Genomic DNA, 18,164 nt, shown 5'->3' with positions numbered 1-18,164 from the left:
GATTACAGAAACTATAACTCGACATCACGGAATGAATTGACTAGAGATTTCATGATTCATTCATCTTGGGCCAAAGTAAATGTGAGCTTTCAAAACAGGCCACCACACAGAGTCTCAAACGGATGTTCTGAAAGGGGTGGGAATGGAAGGATGATGCGGGATTCAGAACAATCCCCAAAATCCATCCCTTCCAAACATGGAAATATTACCGAGCTTGCTGTTTGGGGGAAACAGGCCAAGGTTGCTACAAGCAGGTTTAAGTTCAACCACAACATATTGTCATACTGTGTGCCTTACTAGGCTGAGTATAATTCTATCAGGTGTATAATGGATACTTGAGGAGCCCAGAAAGACTTCCTACTAGTCCATACGGTACAGTACGGCTGGATCCATGTCAAAATTCGTAGAGCTGCAGTATTTGAACTGCAGAACTGGTATGTTAAGCTCTCCTCGCTCGTAGCGGCGTTGCTTCTGCAGTTCATGATTTATGTTAGATCATTAGAAAGGCTTGGTTTGGCTCTCTTCGCTCGGAAAAGCTTGGTTCGCGACTCTCTTCACTCAGAAAGGTTTGGTTTGGCTTTCCGACGCGTTCTTCTAGCACCTTAATCCTCTCAGCCAAACTGGGACAAGACATTTCTGAAAAACATGGTGTGCGCTCCTCCACATATTTCGATATTGATCTCCAAAGAAGCAACTCCTCTTCATCACGTTTTTTCTGCACAGAAAACAAGCAGGATGTGCTCATTAGAGATGAAGCATTTAAGATGGAATGTGTTTATGATTAAATACATGATAGCATTAATAATGGATATCAAATATATCGCGACATAGACGTGCATAAGGATATATAATCGTTAACGAATATATCACGATATATAGAAGGTGGTGAAGAATATATTTAACATATCATAAAATGCTTATCGAATATATCGCAAGATGCAGAAGGTTCTGAAGATTAAATGTAACATAGGATATAACAGTTATTGAATATATCGTGACATATGAAGGTGTTGAAGATTATATCTGACATCTATAACAGTTATCCAATCAACGCAATAGTGGAAAGAATTTGCCATGTCAGTCATTAAATATAGCACAGGATATATAATGGTTCTAGAATATATCGCAACGATTAAATATAGCACAGGATACATAATGGTTATCGAATATATCGTGTTATCACGATATACAGAAGGTGCTGAAGACTATATTTAACATATCATACAAGGTTACTGAATATATCACAACATAAAGAAGGTGCTGAAAATTATATGTAACATCTGAAATAGCAGTTATCGAATATATCGCGACATACGAAGGTGTTGAAAGATTATATCTGACATCTATAACGGCTATCGACTCTACGCAATAGTGGAAAGAATTTGCCAGGTCAGTCATTAAATCCTTCTGACCACATACAACAGTTAACTCTCTATTCAGCAGTGATAAACTGATTGCATGATAAAACGACAAACATACCGATCCCGCCAAATCACACTCCACCTCGCTCTCTTGCTCCTTCCTATTGCGCACAACCTTGTCAACGATGTAAGACAGTACGCCATCGAGCGGGAATGCCTCCTGCAGGTCAAATGCAAGGATCACACCAATCGCTTCACGATAACTTCCCCTGTTCAGCATATCAGCAACAACATCTGCAACACAAGAACAGTCTTGATTAGTCAGGAAGCAGGGATAATTAGGCGGTGCCGAATTGCCGAAGCAAAAGGTGTGGTAATGGTGCCCTCACCACGCAGCTTCTTCATGAAGGGCTGGGAGCATCTGAGCACGTCGACGCAGGTCAAGCAGCCACCGGCAAGCAGCAGCTGGTAGAGCTCCTGCAGAGGGAACTCGAGGGGCACACCGAAGGCGGCCATGAGGAGGATGAGGCCGCGGGCGTCCCTGGCGCTGGCGTCGGCGACCCGGCCCTTCTCCCGCACGATTCGGCTGCGCCACGACAGCGCGGACACGCGCGCCTCGGCCCGCACCTCGGCCTCCCCCTCCCCCTCCGGCCGGCGGGGGCAGCCCGCGCGCACGTAGAGCTCCAGCAGGAGCACGCAGGCGGTCTCGGCGTTCTCGCTCTCGGCGCAGATGTAGCTGCGGCTGACGGCGCGGATCACGAGCACGGCGGGGTCCGGGGCGCGGCGCAGCGCGGCCGGGCCCACGCGGCGCAGCCAGGCGCGGTCCCGCAGGTGGGTGGTGACGAAGCCGCGCAGCGACCGCGACCCCATCTGCTCGCAGATGCCCCCCAGCATCTCCGCCTCCTGCTCGCTGGCCCTGCGCTCGCGGCCGGGGGCGGGCTTGGGTGCGGGCTTGGGCGCGCGAACGGGCCCGACCTCGGCCGGGAGGACGGGTTTCGGCTCGGGCTCCGGGACGGGGTCGGCGACCGGGAACCCGGCGGCGGCGGCGGCGGCGGAGGTGTGCGGCTGGGGCGCAGGCAGGGGATTGCGCTCGCGGCGCTCGACCACCGGGTCGGGTTTAGGGATGGATTCGTCCCGCTGGTGGAGGGGGTCCTGAGGCACGGGACTGTGCTCGCGGCGCTCGGCGCCGCGGTCGGGTAATCTAGGGTTGGATCCCTCCGCTACGCGGTCGGCGGCGAGGGGGGAGGCGGCGGCGGCGGGGAGGACGGGGTTCCACTGGCTGAGGAGGGCCCCGAGCTGTCCCACGGGGCTGGGCTTGGGGTCGGGGTCGGCATCGTCGTCGGCGAGCGGGGGCAGGGCGGCGGCGATGGAGTTGGCGTCGAGGTGGAATTCGCGCCACTCGTCGAGGAACTCGACGAGCACCTCGTTGAAGGAGGCGAGGCCCTCGACGGAGCTCGCAATGGCGGCGAGAGACGCATAGGCCGCGGCGGCGCTGGTGGCAGGAACGGCGGGAGGAGGCGGCGGCGGCGGCAGCATGGGGGAGAGACGGGGAGGAGTCGCCGGTCGGGCAGGCTGGGATCGCCTCACTGCTAGACAAGTTGACAGCCTCCAGCCAACCAACGAAGGAAGGAACGCGTGTCTAATCGCTTTGCGTTTCTTAGCAATCCTTATCATGTAATAAATCCTTTCTTAAACCTGCGTTCCTTTTTTAGTAAAAACTTATACTTCCTCCTTTCGAAAATACTTGTTGGGAAAATGGATGTATCTAGACGTATTTTAGTTCTAAATACATTCATTGTTATATATTTCTGCGGCAAGCAATTTCAAACCGAGTATTACTCAACCATCAACCATACAATCTTCCTTACATGATTCAATAATAACTTTTGGGAGGCCCGAGCCTAATCAGACAACAGTTCTACTCTGAGTTCAAACTTAGCTAAAAATTCACTAACTATATTGTGTTCACGGTTGGTATGAATAACACGAGTCATACGAAGCGACTTTAGAAGCTTTATCTCTCCCACCAAAAATGCATAGACCAACCTGTTTAGAGCATCGAGCCGGCGGTATAATCGGCTCTGGGGGCGGTTGGGTACCCAGCCGCCGGCCCCAGGCGCCACTTTTCGGCCCACTTACGGCAAAAATGGCCCGGTATCGGCGCGAATCGGCCCATATTTGCCGTGGTTCGGCGTGAATTCAACATAAGTAATTTTTTTATCACATAACGGCTTTCGGCTCATCCGATAACGGCGCCGAAACACTTTGTCGCCGTGCAGTGGAGGGCGGCGAAGTAGTCGGAGTAGAGCATGCAATAGCCTTCCAGATGATGTCGGTTCTTTGCTTTCAGCTGCCCAGGCGCCGAGCCACCTCGCCGCGGCTTTTCATTGCTCGCGAGCAGACCGGCGAGGGCGGCGAGGACCATGAGGTGTTCCTCGTCCTGGACGTCGGCATCGGCTTCCTCCTACAGCAGCGCCGCGAGCGCTTCTCGTCGTCCAAGTACATCGCCGAGCAAACAAAACGCCGAACACCTGGCGGGTTTGGTGGGCGCACACCCACCGGTATACCGCCCCGCGCGGCCGGAGCGCCGGAAAACTCGCCCGGACGGTGGTGGGAAGGCTGCCGCGGCGAAACCTTCTCTCTTTTCCGGCGAGGAATGGCCTATCAAGCGGTGCTGGGCGGTGGGCGGCGCCGGGATCGGCAAGGTGGTGGCCGAGCGCGGGGGGGGGGGGGGGGGGGCGAATCTGGACGATTGGCTTGACTTTTCGCCTGATAGTGTGGCCCAGGCGTGTTTTTCCCTTGCGCCGGAGCCCCCGAGCGGCCTCCAGTGCGCTGGGTTCGGCCTGCGATCGCCGGGCCAAAAACCGGCCCGAGTCGGCGGCTTTCGGCGTCTTGGGGGCGCGAGTGGGGTTTTTTTCGGTGCTGGCGCGTAAAAATGCGCCTGGGGGGCCTGTTGGGGCGCGGCTGGAGATGCTCTCTTATGTCATTGTCACATAAAATGTTCACCGCTGATAGTGAATCCATCTCAACAATAATGGGAAGATCTTTACGTTGGATAGCGAGAGACAATCCCTCCATGCACGCACTTAATTCTGCTTCAAGGCCATCTATGAAGTTAAGTAATTCCATGTAGGAAGAATAAATGATTGTGCCATTTGTATCCTGAAGAACCCTGCCAGCTCCTGTTTTGCCATCATCCCTAGATCCGTCGGTATTAAGCTTCAGCCATCCTGGCGGAGGTGGGAACCACCTCACCGAAGACTTTGGTTTTGGTATTTCATGTGAACTCTTGGCTAGCGGGGCATATGATATTAATGCTTTGCCTTTCACTGATCACAAATGGAATTTTAGGCGATAGCAATCATCGAAGCCAAGTAGCTGCAAAGGAATCGGCAGGACACATGCATCGGTGCAGGGGCTTTCTCATGTACTACTTCATTTCGGTTATGCCAGCTCCTCCAGAAAGTGAACAACACCATGGCCCGTTCAAACTGTACAAGTGGGCGCAAAACCTCAAGCAACTACTCAACTCCAATATAGGATATCTCCCTTAGTTTCAGCAAGGGCAAAATCTCAATCATGCACTCCCAAAGTTGGACCACGAGGGGGCAGCGGGGCATATGAATTACTGCTTTGCCTTTCACTGGATCACAAATGGAATCTTGGTCGATAGCAATCATCGAAAACAAGGAGCTGCATAGGAATCAGCGGGACACAGTCATGGGTGATGGGGCTTTCTCATGTACTACTTGATTACGGTATGCTAGCTCCTCCAGAAAGTGAACAACACCATGGCCCATTCCAACTCTCCCAGTGGGTGCAAGACCTCCAGCAACCACTCAACTCCAACATAGGATATCTCCCTTAGTTTCGGCAAGGGCCAAATCTTACTCATGCACTCCCAAAGTTGGATCACGAGGGGGTAGTGGGGCATATGATATTACTGCTTTGCCTTTCACTAGATCACAAATGGAATCTTGAGCGATAGCAATCATCGAATCCAAGTAGCTGCATAAGAATCAGCGGGACACAACCATCGGTGTTGGGGCTTTCTCATGTACTACTTGATTACGGTATGCCAGCTCCTCCAGAAAGTGAACAACACCATGGCCCATTCCAACTCTCCCAGTGGGTGCAAGACCTCTAGCAACCACTCAACTCCAACATAGGATATCTCCCTTAGTTTCGGCAAGGGCCAAATCTTACTCATGCACTCCCAAAGTTGGATCACGAGGGGGTAGTGGGGCATATGATATTACTGCTTTGCCTTTCACTAGATCACAAATGGAATCTTGAGCGATAGCAATCATCGAATCCAAGTAACTGCATAAGAATCAGCAGGACACAACCATCGATGTTGGGGCTTTCTCATGTACTACTTGATTACGGTATGCCAACTCCTCCAGAAAGTGAACAACACCATGGCCCATTCCAACTCTCCCAGTGGGTGCAAGACCTCCAGCAACCACTCAACTCCAACATAGGATATCTCCCTTAGTTTCGGCAAGGGCCAAATCTTACTCATGCACTCCCAAAGTTGGATCACGAGGGGGTAGTGGGGCATATGATATTACTACTTTGCCTTTCACTATCACAAATGGAATCTTGAGCGATAGCAATCATCGAATCCAAGTAGCTGCATAAGAATCAGTGGGACACAACCATCGGTGTTGGGGCTTTCTCATGTACTACTTCGTTTCGGTTATGCCAGCTCCTCTAGAAAGTGAACAACACCATGGCCCGTCCCAGCTCTCCCAGTGGGTGCAAGACCTCCAGCAACCACTCAAGTCCAACATTGGCGCTCTCCCTTAGTTTCTGCAAGGGTTCAAATCTCTATTTCCTTAGAGCCTTGTTCTTAATCCTAAAAAAACTTGTTATTACTACTCTATTTTTCCAACTTTACAATTGCATGCAGTGTTTCCTGTCGGAAACAATGAGATGACATGTACATCATTTAACCATTGGCTCTTTTTTGCGGAGAGGGGTTGAAAAGGGATATAGGTGGCGACGAGGGTATGTTCACTAGCCCTCCCTCTCTCGAGAGAAGGAGGAGTGGGGTAGCGGGAGATGTTGGTGGTTGTGTCGTCTCTTGCGTGATGTGAAAACGTGGTAAGGGATGATGCTGAAAGTGCATCTAAACCCCAAGGTGGATTTTGGTAATTCATGTCAATATATCTCAAAAAGTTAATGATATCTTAAAGTATATTTTAGAAAAATTTCTTGTAGTTACAACATTGAAATGGAAGGTGACCCCTAAAAAGCTTAAGAACAAGTGTTAGACAAGTCAAAGATTTTGCATTTTCATTTTAGTGATCCAAGATCACATTTAGTTCTTTAAAATCTTAACTTTTTCATGTAACTTGCTTAAAACCATTGTCCTTACTACCCCCTCCGTCTAGATACATCCATTTGAGTAACAAGTAATAACGATCAGATGGAGTAGTCTTTTTTTCTAACTTTAGAATTGCATTTGGTGCTTATTTTTGTTTTTAAATAGTTTGGATAACTTACCACATGTGCCACATGGTGATTTGGCGCCACATGTGTCGTTGGTTTTTGATTTGCTTGGTCCTCGCTCAATGAGATGGAGGGGACTCGGAGGAGATATAGGTAGCGACGAGGGGTATAGGTTCACGAGTCCTCCTTCTTTCGACGAGAAGGACGAGTGGCGTAGTGGGGGATGTAGGTGGCATCGTCTCTCGTGTGATGTGTGAACACAGCAAGTAATGATGCTCACGCCTATTGTCTGAGGATAAAGCGTAATGGTAGAGGGTGCAAACAATGGTCTTGTGTCGCCTAGTAAGGAATGAGTTAGTACCCATGACACCATGTTTTGCTACATGAGTTGATGCCTTCTCATTGATGTCTTGGTAGGAAACATGAATAAGTAAAGAGCAATGTTACACCTACGTACAGTTTCTACATAATTCATCTTACGGGCTGATGTGGAGCAAATCAATTAGGTCTGACTTTTCCGTGGGAACTTCTGTAATGCCAACTAGGCTTAGGAACAATGGGAGGAGAGAAAGGACAAGAAAGTGTGCCTTAAGAGCTATGGAGGAAGAAAAGCTTGTGTAGATCGATGATGGTGGCAAAACCACATTGATATGACGAGATGATGTGTGTCTCAGTCCATCGTTAATGGCCAAAGTGGGATATGATTGAAATTGGTTGAAGGAGCAGAGAATAGTTTTATGGTTCATGTGTAGCTTAATAAAAAATATACTAACACATTTAATGCTGGCTTTGCCGAGCAAGAATCAGGCCGTCCCGGAGGACCATCATTTCCGTCATCCTTTGGAGAATCGGTGCCTACTCCCTATGAGTGGTCAACACATTGTCCGGTCATATCCTCTCTAACCAAATACTCTCTCTGTATCAAATTATAAGCGTTTTTGACATTGTCATAGTGCCAGAAGATGTCTTATATTTTGATACAGAGGGAGTAGAATGTATGATGCTATATATGTTCCATAAACTGCAATCGTTAAAGTGTCATATCCATATGTTTTATTATGATAGTATCGATCTATATCTTTTTTAGATCATGCTACACGATGCATTTCTCCGGTCATGCTATGAGGAGATATCCACCACGAACACGGCGGCGATGTTTGATTCTCGCTTCACAATGATTATATGAGACCTGGCGCTTCCATGTGTTTTTTGTTTTCATACTTAGAAACATGACTTAAACATAAGACGCGCTCATGCCGGTACACGCATATTTTGGACCTTAGGGTGCAAAATAAATATATATAGTTCTCTTCTCAATAGCGACTCCCCAATCACCAGACCAAGCCCTACAAATGACTGTGGCGAGAGGGTGTGATAAGGCAGGGAGTTCTCGCGCCTCGATGGCGTAGATAGGCGCCCGGGCTCGCTGGCAATGGAGCGGATACGTGGGTCAAATTGGTGGAGTAGGGGCAAGCACGGTGGGGAAGGGGCGCAAGTGTGAGCCTGAGCGAGGCCCATGTCTCGGCGCATCAAAGTGACCTCTCCATTTCAATTATTTTGAGATACTATTCATTTTTAGAAGATCAATTTAATTTACTTTCAAATGACCATTTCATATTATTCAAAAGTCATGTTTCATTTTAAATTCAATTATTTTCAAAATATCCATTTCAATTATTTTCAGAAAACCCATTTCACATTTTTTAAAGACATTTAAATTACTGAAAATTACATATTTCGGTAATTTTAAAATATCCATTTCAATTTTTTTTGGACAAGCGGGATGCTGAAGAGGAGCAAAGGCGGCAGGCTGAAGAGGAGAGAAGAGAGAAGGAACGAGAAGAAACGAACGAAAGGTTCAAGCTGCTCAAGCAAAAACTAGAGGTAGACCATTCTCTAAATTTAGCCCCATTCATTATATAGCGATAAACAATGCTCACATGACTCTACTCTTATATGCTCTTATGCAATCTCAAGGCGGTGGAAATGATGCCCCTCCTCCTCCTCAAGGCGGTGTATGAAGATGTGAACTTCTGTGTGATGTGCATGTGTTTTGCAATATGTGAACTTCAATGAATTAACCCTATGTATGAATATGTTAAGTTGTGTGTGATGTGCTCGAGCAATTTTTTTGCTCTATGAACTTGTATGAAACAATGGCCTATGTGAACTAGTATTGTTACCTTATGTGAACTAGTTTAAATTATGACTATGTGTGTGATGTATTGCTCGAGGAATTTCTAGGGAGTTCCTAGCTCCCACATTCATTTGATATGGTAACATTTGTTGTACTGAAGATATAGACAGAAAATGTATCTAGTTGTTTTTAGTTGCAGGGATTAGATATATAAGAGACAGCTTCACAATAGAAGCAATGGGACATATTTCCGAGAGCAACACTCCGAAACACTCACTTTCACGAGCGCGACTCTTCGAAAAGGGGTCGAGAGCCAAACACCTGGCATATACGAAAATCCCAGTAGTGATTGGTCCATTTAGCTTAATTTTGGGAGTAATTGATATGTTTTTAGCATCCCTCTGAACATATCAATGACGAGAGAAGATTGCAAGTTGTTTGATCCTGCAGACTGTTGGAATTAATCTTGACATGTACCACACACATGCATGTGTGGATGATGCGTGTGTAATGCATGGGTTAGTGGCCGAGTGATTTAATTTGGCCAAGTTGGTTAGACAGTTAGAGTAGCAAAATGTGCATGGTGAGTATGCATGAGTAGTTAGTGGGGAGTATCATATACTAGTATCATGCATATGATAATAGTGTATGATACTACCTCATAGTGCATAGTATCATAAAGTAGTATCATAGATGATCATATTTATTGTCATGCATGACACAAAGTAGTATAACATTTAACATGATACGGTATCTACCTATGTTACTCTAACCCCCTCTCTCTTCTTTAATTGTGTGCCACATAAGCATGTTTGCTAGTCCCAAGTGCATGTTACCGGTTATGTTACTTCCACTATAGCCAGCCTTAGAAGCAGTCAGCATGCATGCAGCCGTTTCCTTAATTTGCCGCGTTTATTTTTGCTTAAGTCAATGAGGTTGTTAGCAGATAGCAGTCATAGTCAAGTGGATGTGGAGAGATTACAGGAGGCGTTGCATGGCTTGGGACGTGGATAACTTGTTAGTGGTTATTGCATGCAGAGAGTGGATAGGAGTAGTGGCGTGAGTTGCATGGCAGGATTGCCTAAGCTTGTGCATAAATACTTCTACTGAGTAATGAAAGGTGTGTGGGCAGAAGAAACAATGTAGCCACGGTGGGCATCAAGGAAATGACTCTCGGCAAAGATATTGTGTCTTCTCCTTGGTGTATGCCTGCATGTGTGTGTCCTTGAGAGAAACAAAGAGAGACACAAGTGAGTTCGTGAGAGGCAACACCGAGGAAGAAGAAGAGGGGTTGCGAGATGCAGCGCCAACAATTGGTATCAAAGGGAATCCTAGCAGTTATCTGAGGTTTTGGTGAGGTAGATGACGGCTGGCTGTATATGTCCTATCATATGATTTTGCTTACACACCTCAGCACCAAATGTTTATTTTGCTGCCTTGATAAAAGAAAAAGGAAATTTAGGCTAGCGGTGTCCATATAGTTTTTGTCCAATGACTGCCACAAAGTTAGATTATATTCATGTGCATTGGTGAGGGTTTATAATTGTTAGTTACTACTTCCTAAATATCCAGTTTATTGGATTCCCATTTGTGTCAAGATCTATGACAATAGGAGATCTCACGAGGAAATGATAGACTGTATGATTTACTGAGCACAGAGTGACACAAAGAGGGCATCATGATATGCTAGAGGGGTTGAGCGCGCTTTGCTACGCCGTTAGTGTTGTTGGGTTTCTTAAAAAAAATACTCACTCTGTTTCAAATTATACGGTGTATTATTTTTTTGAAAAATCAAACCTTTTAAATTTGATCAAATTTGTAGAGAAACATATCAAAATCCATAATATCAAATTAGTACGATTAGATTCATCATGAAATGAATTTCCATACTTTTTTGTTCAATATTGTGGATGTTGATATTTTTTGCTCTGAACTTGGTCAAAGTTAGAGAAATTTGACTTTTCAAAAAACTGATACCCCTTATATTTTGAAATTGATGGAATATTAATTTGGCTGCTGGGGAAGATGATGGAGTTGCCACCTCATTGGCTCTATGTAGTTTTTTCTATTTCATTTTTTTAATCACGTTGAGGTGGACTATGCGTTTTGATGAACATTTGCTATAATTTGATATTTCTGTGTTAAAAATGAATTTGAATTGCGGAACTTAAATTTTGAATTTGAATACCGTTGAACTGTATGCATGAGTTCTCTGGGGTGACCGCCGTTGGTATCAATGAAATTCCATTATCCAAATAATATAGTCTGGGATACACAAAAGAAACAAAGCTGTTCATAACATGGCGAGCTACGAGTTCGATAGATCGGTCTGGTCTATTTTACAACATGGCGGTGCATATGGTGTCGCAACAAAATTTTGGTGAAGCTTCATCACAGCACCTTGTAATGAACAATCCCCGCCACGCAGTTCCTTCTATAGTCAAGGAGATGACAAACAATCATGTTTAAACGAGTGAGTCAAGGACCTGACAAACAATCATGTTGAATTAACGATTGAGAAAATAACAGACAATGAAGCAGGCTGGTTTACCTTCCAGAAATCCCAGCAAGTTCAGAGAGAAGCACCATTGACACCGTAATCAACTGAAAGATGTGGTTCTCCACTGATGGTGATGACAGAAGGAACAAACATATGATTTACGCTTGGCCTGCAAGCATAAACTGGTGATCCACAGGGGTTGCCCTCATCCCGAAGACGGCCCATCACTGAAGCAACCATAGAATATGCCTGCAGAGGGCCTGCTTACATTAGCATCACATTGACGGCGTGTCAACTCTGAAGATAACATGATTAATAGTAGAATACCTTATAAAGCACTGGTAAGAAGTGTGCTCGGCACCCCAGCCATTAAACAGTTTCTGTATTTCCAACAATTTTGACCTTTAGCTTCCCTGCTGCTAGAGACTTGCAGTGATCATTAAACACCTTGCTGCAGTTGCTGATATCCAGTTCCTGCAGCGAGAGTGGAAGGCCCTGTTCAGGCAGCCTTGAGATTCCCAAACAACCATTGATCTTCAACTTCTTGAGCGAAGGAAGCCGGTGCAATGCCCCTGGGAGATATTTGAGATCATGGCAATCCCGGAATTCCAGCTCTTGCAAGGATGTCAGGAGCTGAAGCCCTCTCTCTTGCTGCTCTGTTAGTCTGGTCACAAATTCACATTTTTCAAGTTCTAGGCGTTGGAGGGAGGTGAGTTGCTTGCAGATTGACACAGTAAAGACAGAAGGGTCATCAATCACAAGCCTTTCTAGTCCAGGGCATAAAGACAAATTCTCCAAACATGGAAGCATGCCAGGGGATCTGAATACTTTGAAATGCCTAAGGCTGTCAAGCAATTGCAAGCTCTCTAGTGCAGCGAGTGATCTACAGTTTACAATTATCAACTCTTCCAGTGCCATGCAGGTACGCAGCTGTAGAGATCTCAGACTTGGGCTGAACCACACCTCCATTTTTTTGAGGCAGCTCACATTCTCTGGAAAACAGGGCTGCAGCATTTCTGGTGAATCACCACGGATCTCAAGTTCTACAAGTGATTTCGGCAGGAGCCATCTTCCGTTCATCTCATCATCATTTCCATCTTTATCCACCAAAGATGAGAGCAGCCCGGGGCATCCCCAGATTGTTAGCTTCTCAAGGCAGGTAAATCTAGACAAGCCTTTGTTGTTCCCGCAAAATACTAGACGAGGGCACTCCCGAATCGACATCCTCTTGAGAGAGGACATGAGATTCGGTGGAAGGCTTAAGAGTCCATCTTGAGCAGAGCTTGTAAAAAATGTGTCATTTAAACCTCCTGATGATGAATCCACTGGAACTGAGGTACAATAAGATTGAATGTTTTCTTCCTCTTCTATCGCTAACTGTGTTATTCCTGGACAATCCTCTAAAAGCAATTCTGCTAGGGCCAGCACATATCCCAGCATCAAAGACAGCCACTTCCCTACTATTCCACAACACTTAATTCTGAGAGTGACAAGAGATGGGAGGGGCTTGCGATCTGCAGCTGTCACATCTTCACGGGTATGCTCTGGCATAACTTTTGAGGAGAAAAGTTTTCGACAGCAGCATATTTCCAAACTCTTTAAAGAAATAAGTTGCACTAATTCTGTGAATGAAATATACACTAGATTTTGGCAGCCGTCTATACGCAAGTATCTGAGGCCCCTCAGGTTGTGGAATGCCAAAATTTCACGATCCAGTACAGTCATCATGTCCGAAGAACTATCAAAATTATCATAGCCCTCACTCCTGGATCCAATTGTTAGTGTGTCACCAGATGACACCTCTATCCTTGGGAGTGTTGGGACATCGACGATGGATAGTTTGGAAATGGTAATTGAAGGAGGAAGGGGACGTGGCACCAATAAGTTAGGACATCCATGGATAATGAGTTCCCTAATACTGGGCAACCAAGATTTCTGCTTGATTATAAATTTCTGGGAAACCTCAAATAGAGGAAATATCTTCAGTGCAGGACACCTCTTGATGTGCAGAAACCTTAAATTGGAGCTCAAGTCCAGAGTGGAAATGCAGGAACACCGAACCAACTTTGGCATTTGAATTAATACCAGCTCCTCCAACGAAGGAAATGATACTTCTGTAACACTAATCATTGCCATCAACTTCAACGTTCTGAGAAACGGAAGCTGTACAAGAGAAGGAAATATTTCCAATTTTCCACAACTCTCTATATGAAGAGTCTGCAAAGAAGTAACTGAGATACTGTCGGCAAGCCAAGTTGGGAAGAGTTGCCCACTGTACCCAGATATCTGCAGATGCTTTAGGTTAGTGGGTGGTTGAAGGCCCTCAAGAACCTCTACTGACAACCAATCATTACCAGAGCTCAGGTCACTATCATATTCATCATCTGGCGAGGCACCTTTCCAGGACAAGTGCAGTTTTTCCAAGTGGTTTTTGTCTCTGAGTCCTGCCCCGTAAGCCTCCTCTCGAGTTTTAACATTTTCAAGTTGAGACACCCCAAGTTGTACAAGCTCTTTCATGGACTGGAGTTGTCTTATCTCATAGCCACTGGAAGTTTGAACCACAAAATTGGGTAGCTCCTGAAGAGAAGTCAGGTTACCAATGTTAGCAATGGAAGAGTATGCCTCCTCTTCTGTAACAAGATGCCGCAACCTGAAAATATGGTCAATCCTGACAGGCATAGTAGGATTGGTGTATGAGCCAACATGTAATACTTCAAGATGGCAAAACTTGCTCAAAATTTGAGGCAAAGCCCCAAGCCCATCAGCAGCTTTGATGTCTAAGTAGCGAAGATGTTTCAAATTCACCAAACTGCACAGTAAAGGGTTTAAACCAGCAGGTGCTGCAGAAATTTGCAGCAGGCGCAAATTATGTGCCCCTTGGAATATATCTGGAGAGGATTTGAAGAAGAACATGTCATACTGCCCAATGAATACCAATGTCCTCAATTTCCACAGCGATGTACATCCGGCGAACATGTTCTTCTCAGACTTCTTATTGCTAGGTATGCTTGCATGTTGATCTGTGCTATATCCAGGATCACTTACTACTGACAAATGGCGTATAGTTGGCAGCATCTCACAGCACTGCAGGCCATCTATAGTTGCACACTCAGTTCTTGAGACAACCCTCGCAAAATCATGCATAAGACCGCAAATAACATAGCAAGTTTGACTACCTGGATAGGTGTCTTCTCTTTCAACTTGCTCAAAGAAGCCCAAGTTCACAAGATCAGCCAAATAGTCCATTCCTTTCTCCTCAAGCCTCTTACTTGAATTGTCACACTTCACATATCCCATTGAAATCCAAATTTGGACCAATTCCTCATCAAGGAACTGATACCTCTCGGGGAATATAGAACAAAATAAGAAGCATTGTTGTAAATGGTAGGGGAGCTGATCATAGCTACGCTTCAAAGAAGTCATTATGCCTCCATTTAGTTGCAGAGATTTCCAATCTTCGTTCTTCAGAATGTTATTCCAGTGATCAATGGTAAGGTTCATCCTTAATAGCCCGCCTACTGTTACAGCTGCTAATGGGTTTCCCTTTAACTTCTCTGCTATTCGCAGTCCAATGCTGCTTAGATTTTGATTGCTGCCATAGTTCTCATCACCAAATGCACATGATTTAAATAATGACCAAAATTCCTCATATGCTAAATCACATAACTTGAATGGTTCAACTGTACAGACAGTTTGTGCAACAGACAAGTTTCGAGTTGTCAAAAGAATCACAGTGCCCTTAGTGTTAGACTGCAAAGGAGCTAATAGTTGGCTCCATCTGCAGAGGTTGAAGTCATCCCAGACATCATCAAAAATAAGCAGAATCCTCTTTGATGTGATATGCATCTTCAAGACCTCCTGAAGCTTGGAAAAGCTGCATAGTCCTTCATGTGTTTGCTGAGAGACACAATCTAAGATCTCTTTTGAGAGTCTCACTTCATCAAAGTTGTTAGACACCGAAACCCATATCCTTTGGTCAAAGCGCTCTGCCATGGTTGGATCATTGTATACAAGCTGAGCAAGAGTAGTCTTCCCAATTCCTGCACTGCCTACAATAGGAAGAACATATAGACCATCGGGTTTGTATTCTCTCATGAAATTTATGATGTAGTCCTTCTCTGCAACTCTTCCATAAACTTTCCTTGGAACAACACTTGATGTTCGTAGGTGTTGATTCGATGTTTTACTTGGATACTGATTTGAGCTTGCAACAAAGCCTGTTCCATGTAACTTGAGAACCTTAATCAGAACCCTTGATGTGCCTTGTAACAGGCGAGTTATTACTCGTATCCTATGCGAATATTCAACCTTGTTCCAAAATTGTGTTTTAGCTTTGGTCGCGTGTGTTGACTCGTCATCCATTCTCTTCCTTTTTGTGTGGCGTGAATCACCAAGTGCAACAGTTTCACCATTTCCTGTACCACCAGTGCTGCTGCCAGAAAATATAAAAATAATTGTTGGTTATCGAAATTGTACAGATGCTGAAATGAACAAAAATTCACAGCCACATCCAAAGTATTCATCAGACGTCCTCAAAAAAAAAAAAAAAACATCAAATTCCTGTGGCCAAGACATCACCAACCGATTTCATAATCCCTCTCTCCTTTTGTGGCCAAGGACATCACCGGCACGCTAAGCTAAACGTCCATCTACATGGAATCTTTCAGCAGGATGAGCATTATAGAATTCATTCATCCATCCACTCCCTCAAAAAAAAAAAAAAAAAAAAAAAGAAGAAGAAGAAGAATTCATCCATCCTCAGCAACCAAATCCCCCTTTCCTGGTACCGAGTTGAGGCAAAGCAGCGAAAGGGGCGGAGACCATGTGGTGGCTCTGGAGACTAGGAAATGATTGCATTTTGTATACGGCCGTGGATGCTTGGTGGAGCCAAGGCGCACCGCATAGGCTAGACTCTACATTTTTTATTTTATTTTCGCTCTCCCTCTCTCTTGTTTTTTCTCTTTGCTTTGCCTTTCACTGTTGGCTGCAAAACTTTAGCACACCCCCCATCTTGGTGTCCTCTTCTAACACAAAATACGCATTTTGATGCATGATCAGGCACAAAAAAAGAAGAAGAAAAAACCGAATGAAGATGGAGAAAGGGGATCTGTCATGACATCAAGTGACCAAGTGCAAGCAATACCTTGAAGGAATAAGCGCCTGCTCAGCTGCTTCTTTCTTCTTGCCACAAGCCTCAGTACGGATATGGCGTTTCAAGCCTGATGTCCCGTATTTGGATCCACAGTTGAGCTCTGAGCCACATTTCACGCATTTAGCTTTCGCGGGCCTTTCGAATTCATCTGCTTCCGAGACCACAAAGTATTGCCATACAGCAGATCGAGTCTTGGCACGCTGCCTACTCCGTATATCTCCATCTGTCCTTGACTTGTTATCCTTGTTATTATCCACCACCACTGCCCCATATATGCCATCATGCTGACTCAAGCCATCACCTGTGCCATAAAAAGTCGTATCAATACTAGTACAAGGCCCTACCCTTTTTGTCTGAATTAAAACACAGTTTCAGCTGCAGAGCAGAGAGTAGGATTACCCGGCGAATCTGCAGTAGAGGATTGGACCAACATGCCGGCGTGTGCAGATTGTACTGCCGTGTCGTTGCGCCCGACGACTAGAGAAGAAAGATAAACCATTGACTTAGAACCGTGTCTGCTGGCTGCTAATAATCTCATAAACGGAGGAGCTCACACGAGCACTAAAGAAAAATGTTGGATTTAGAAAGGCGGGGGTGAGCAGTTGAGATCAGGCCTCGTCGGCGTGTGATTGATAGCGCTTCTGTTGGGAAAACTAGAAAATAGCATGGATTTAACACAAAGTAGATCTGCAGGCAGGAAGGCAGTAGGCTTACCTAATGAAGCTGTAGCGGGCGGGCTGTCAAGGTTGAGGTCAAGGAGGCGGTGGTAGTCAAGCTCGTCCACCAAGTCGTCGGCGTCGTAGAGCGCGCCCTCGAGGCGGGCGAGCGGCTTGTTCCCGGCGGCCCTGTCCCTGACGGCAGCGCACACCATGTCCACCATCTCGACCTCCGACTCGAGCAGCTGGATGTCATGGCCAAGCCCCTGCCGGCGAATCCACGCCTGCAGCTGCGGGATGGACAGGGTTCCCAGGATGGTCTGCGCCAGCCACTCAGTCGCCCCCTCCATTGATTCTCGCTCCAACTACTCGTAGATGTAGAGGAGGGGAAGAACACTCATAGTACTTGTTTCTTTTTTATATCAAGAGTTTCTTTTTCTTCTGTCTGAGAAGAGACAGAGTCACAGAGAGGAATGCAGAGTGGTGTGAACTGAGAGAGTTTGTCGTCGTGCTGTAGTATAGGAAAAAGTCCTTGTCTTGGGCCGGGCCTCCAAACAGAGCCCAATCTCATCCATTGCCTCAAAGAAAAGAAAAGAAAAAAAAAACCTTCACAGATGGGAGCACGGAGAGGATTTTTCTTGTCATTTCATTCATTCCATATACAGTTACATAATAATGAGTAGCACGGAACTCACTGACGGAGAAGGACCTCGTCTTCGGATACACTAGAGCTAGTTTCGATCCTCCCACACATCAGATCAGAGATACTCCTGCTGCTACCTACCTCCGCACTCCAGAGTCCATAGAATAGGAACACATGACGCTTACAGATTCATTATTTCACAAAACCTACAATCCGTAAGCGCTAAATACGTACCACTAGGTTAATCCAACGCCCGAG

The 18,164-nt window shown here is 45.7% G+C and overlaps 2 protein-coding genes across 4 annotated transcripts; both read right to left on the bottom strand.

The window, feature by feature from the left end:
* Positions 1-32: 32 nt before the first annotated feature.
* LOC123123861 (protein FRIGIDA) lies at positions 33-3,021 on the bottom strand. Its single transcript, XM_044544503.1, has 3 exons — positions 1,751-3,021; positions 1,480-1,655; positions 33-715 (listed from the first exon to the last, which is right to left on the bottom strand). Exons 1-3 carry the CDS (start codon positions 2,895-2,897, stop codon positions 491-493), a joined length of 1,548 nt encoding a protein of 515 aa, XP_044400438.1. The 5' UTR covers positions 2,898-3,021; the 3' UTR covers positions 33-490.
* Positions 3,022-11,182: 8,161 nt separating this feature from the next.
* LOC123123859 (putative disease resistance protein RGA4) lies at positions 11,183-17,738 on the bottom strand. 3 transcript variants are annotated; one of them, XM_044544500.1, is made up of 6 exons: positions 17,322-17,738; positions 17,007-17,084; positions 16,599-16,908; positions 11,783-15,887; positions 11,507-11,704; positions 11,183-11,389 (listed from the first exon to the last, which is right to left on the bottom strand). In XM_044544500.1, the coding sequence occupies exons 1-4, from the start codon at positions 17,611-17,613 to the stop codon at positions 11,825-11,827; spliced, it is 4,743 nt and encodes a 1,580-aa protein (XP_044400435.1). In that variant the 5' UTR covers positions 17,614-17,738; the 3' UTR covers positions 11,183-11,389; positions 11,507-11,704; positions 11,783-11,824. The 3 variants fall into 3 exon arrangements, with proteins under 3 accessions (XP_044400435.1, XP_044400436.1, XP_044400437.1); XM_044544501.1 differs by having other exon boundaries at positions 11,183-11,386; XM_044544502.1 differs by having other exon boundaries at positions 11,783-15,884.
* Between the last annotated feature and the right edge of the window lie 426 nt (positions 17,739-18,164).

Source organism: Triticum aestivum, chromosome 5D, assembly GCF_018294505.1.
Source record: "Triticum aestivum cultivar Chinese Spring chromosome 5D, IWGSC CS RefSeq v2.1, whole genome shotgun sequence".
Taxonomy (NCBI): domain Eukaryota; kingdom Viridiplantae; phylum Streptophyta; class Magnoliopsida; order Poales; family Poaceae; genus Triticum; species Triticum aestivum.
The sequence above is the reverse complement of the archived record's forward strand: the minus strand, read 5'-3'. Positions and strand labels throughout refer to the sequence as shown.

What these genes read in the sequence shown, in the direction of transcription:
- LOC123123861 (XM_044544503.1), bottom strand. Translation starts at nt 2,897, where the DNA reads ATGCTGCCGCCGCCGCCGCCTCCTCCCGCCGTTCCTGCCACCAGCGCC. An exon ending in CTTCATGAAGAAGCTGCGTG is followed by an intron (nt 1,656 to 1,750) that starts GTGAGGGCACCA and finishes CTTGTGTTGCAG; the next exon opens with ATGTTGTTGCTGATATGCTG. An exon ending in AGTGTGATTTGGCGGGATCG is followed by an intron (nt 716 to 1,479) that starts GTATGTTTGTCG and finishes TTTTCTGTGCAG; the next exon opens with AAAAAACGTGATGAAGAGGA.
- LOC123123859 (XM_044544500.1), bottom strand. Translation starts at nt 17,613, where the DNA reads ATGGAGGGGGCGACTGAGTGGCTGGCGCAGACCATCCTGGGAACCCTG. An exon ending in CTCTACTGCAGATTCGCCGG is followed by an intron (nt 16,909 to 17,006) that starts GTAATCCTACTC and finishes TTTATGGCACAG; the next exon opens with GTGATGGCTTGAGTCAGCAT. An exon ending in CAGGCGCTTATTCCTTCAAG is followed by an intron (nt 15,888 to 16,598) that starts GTATTGCTTGCA and finishes ATTTTCTGGCAG; the next exon opens with CAGCACTGGTGGTACAGGAA.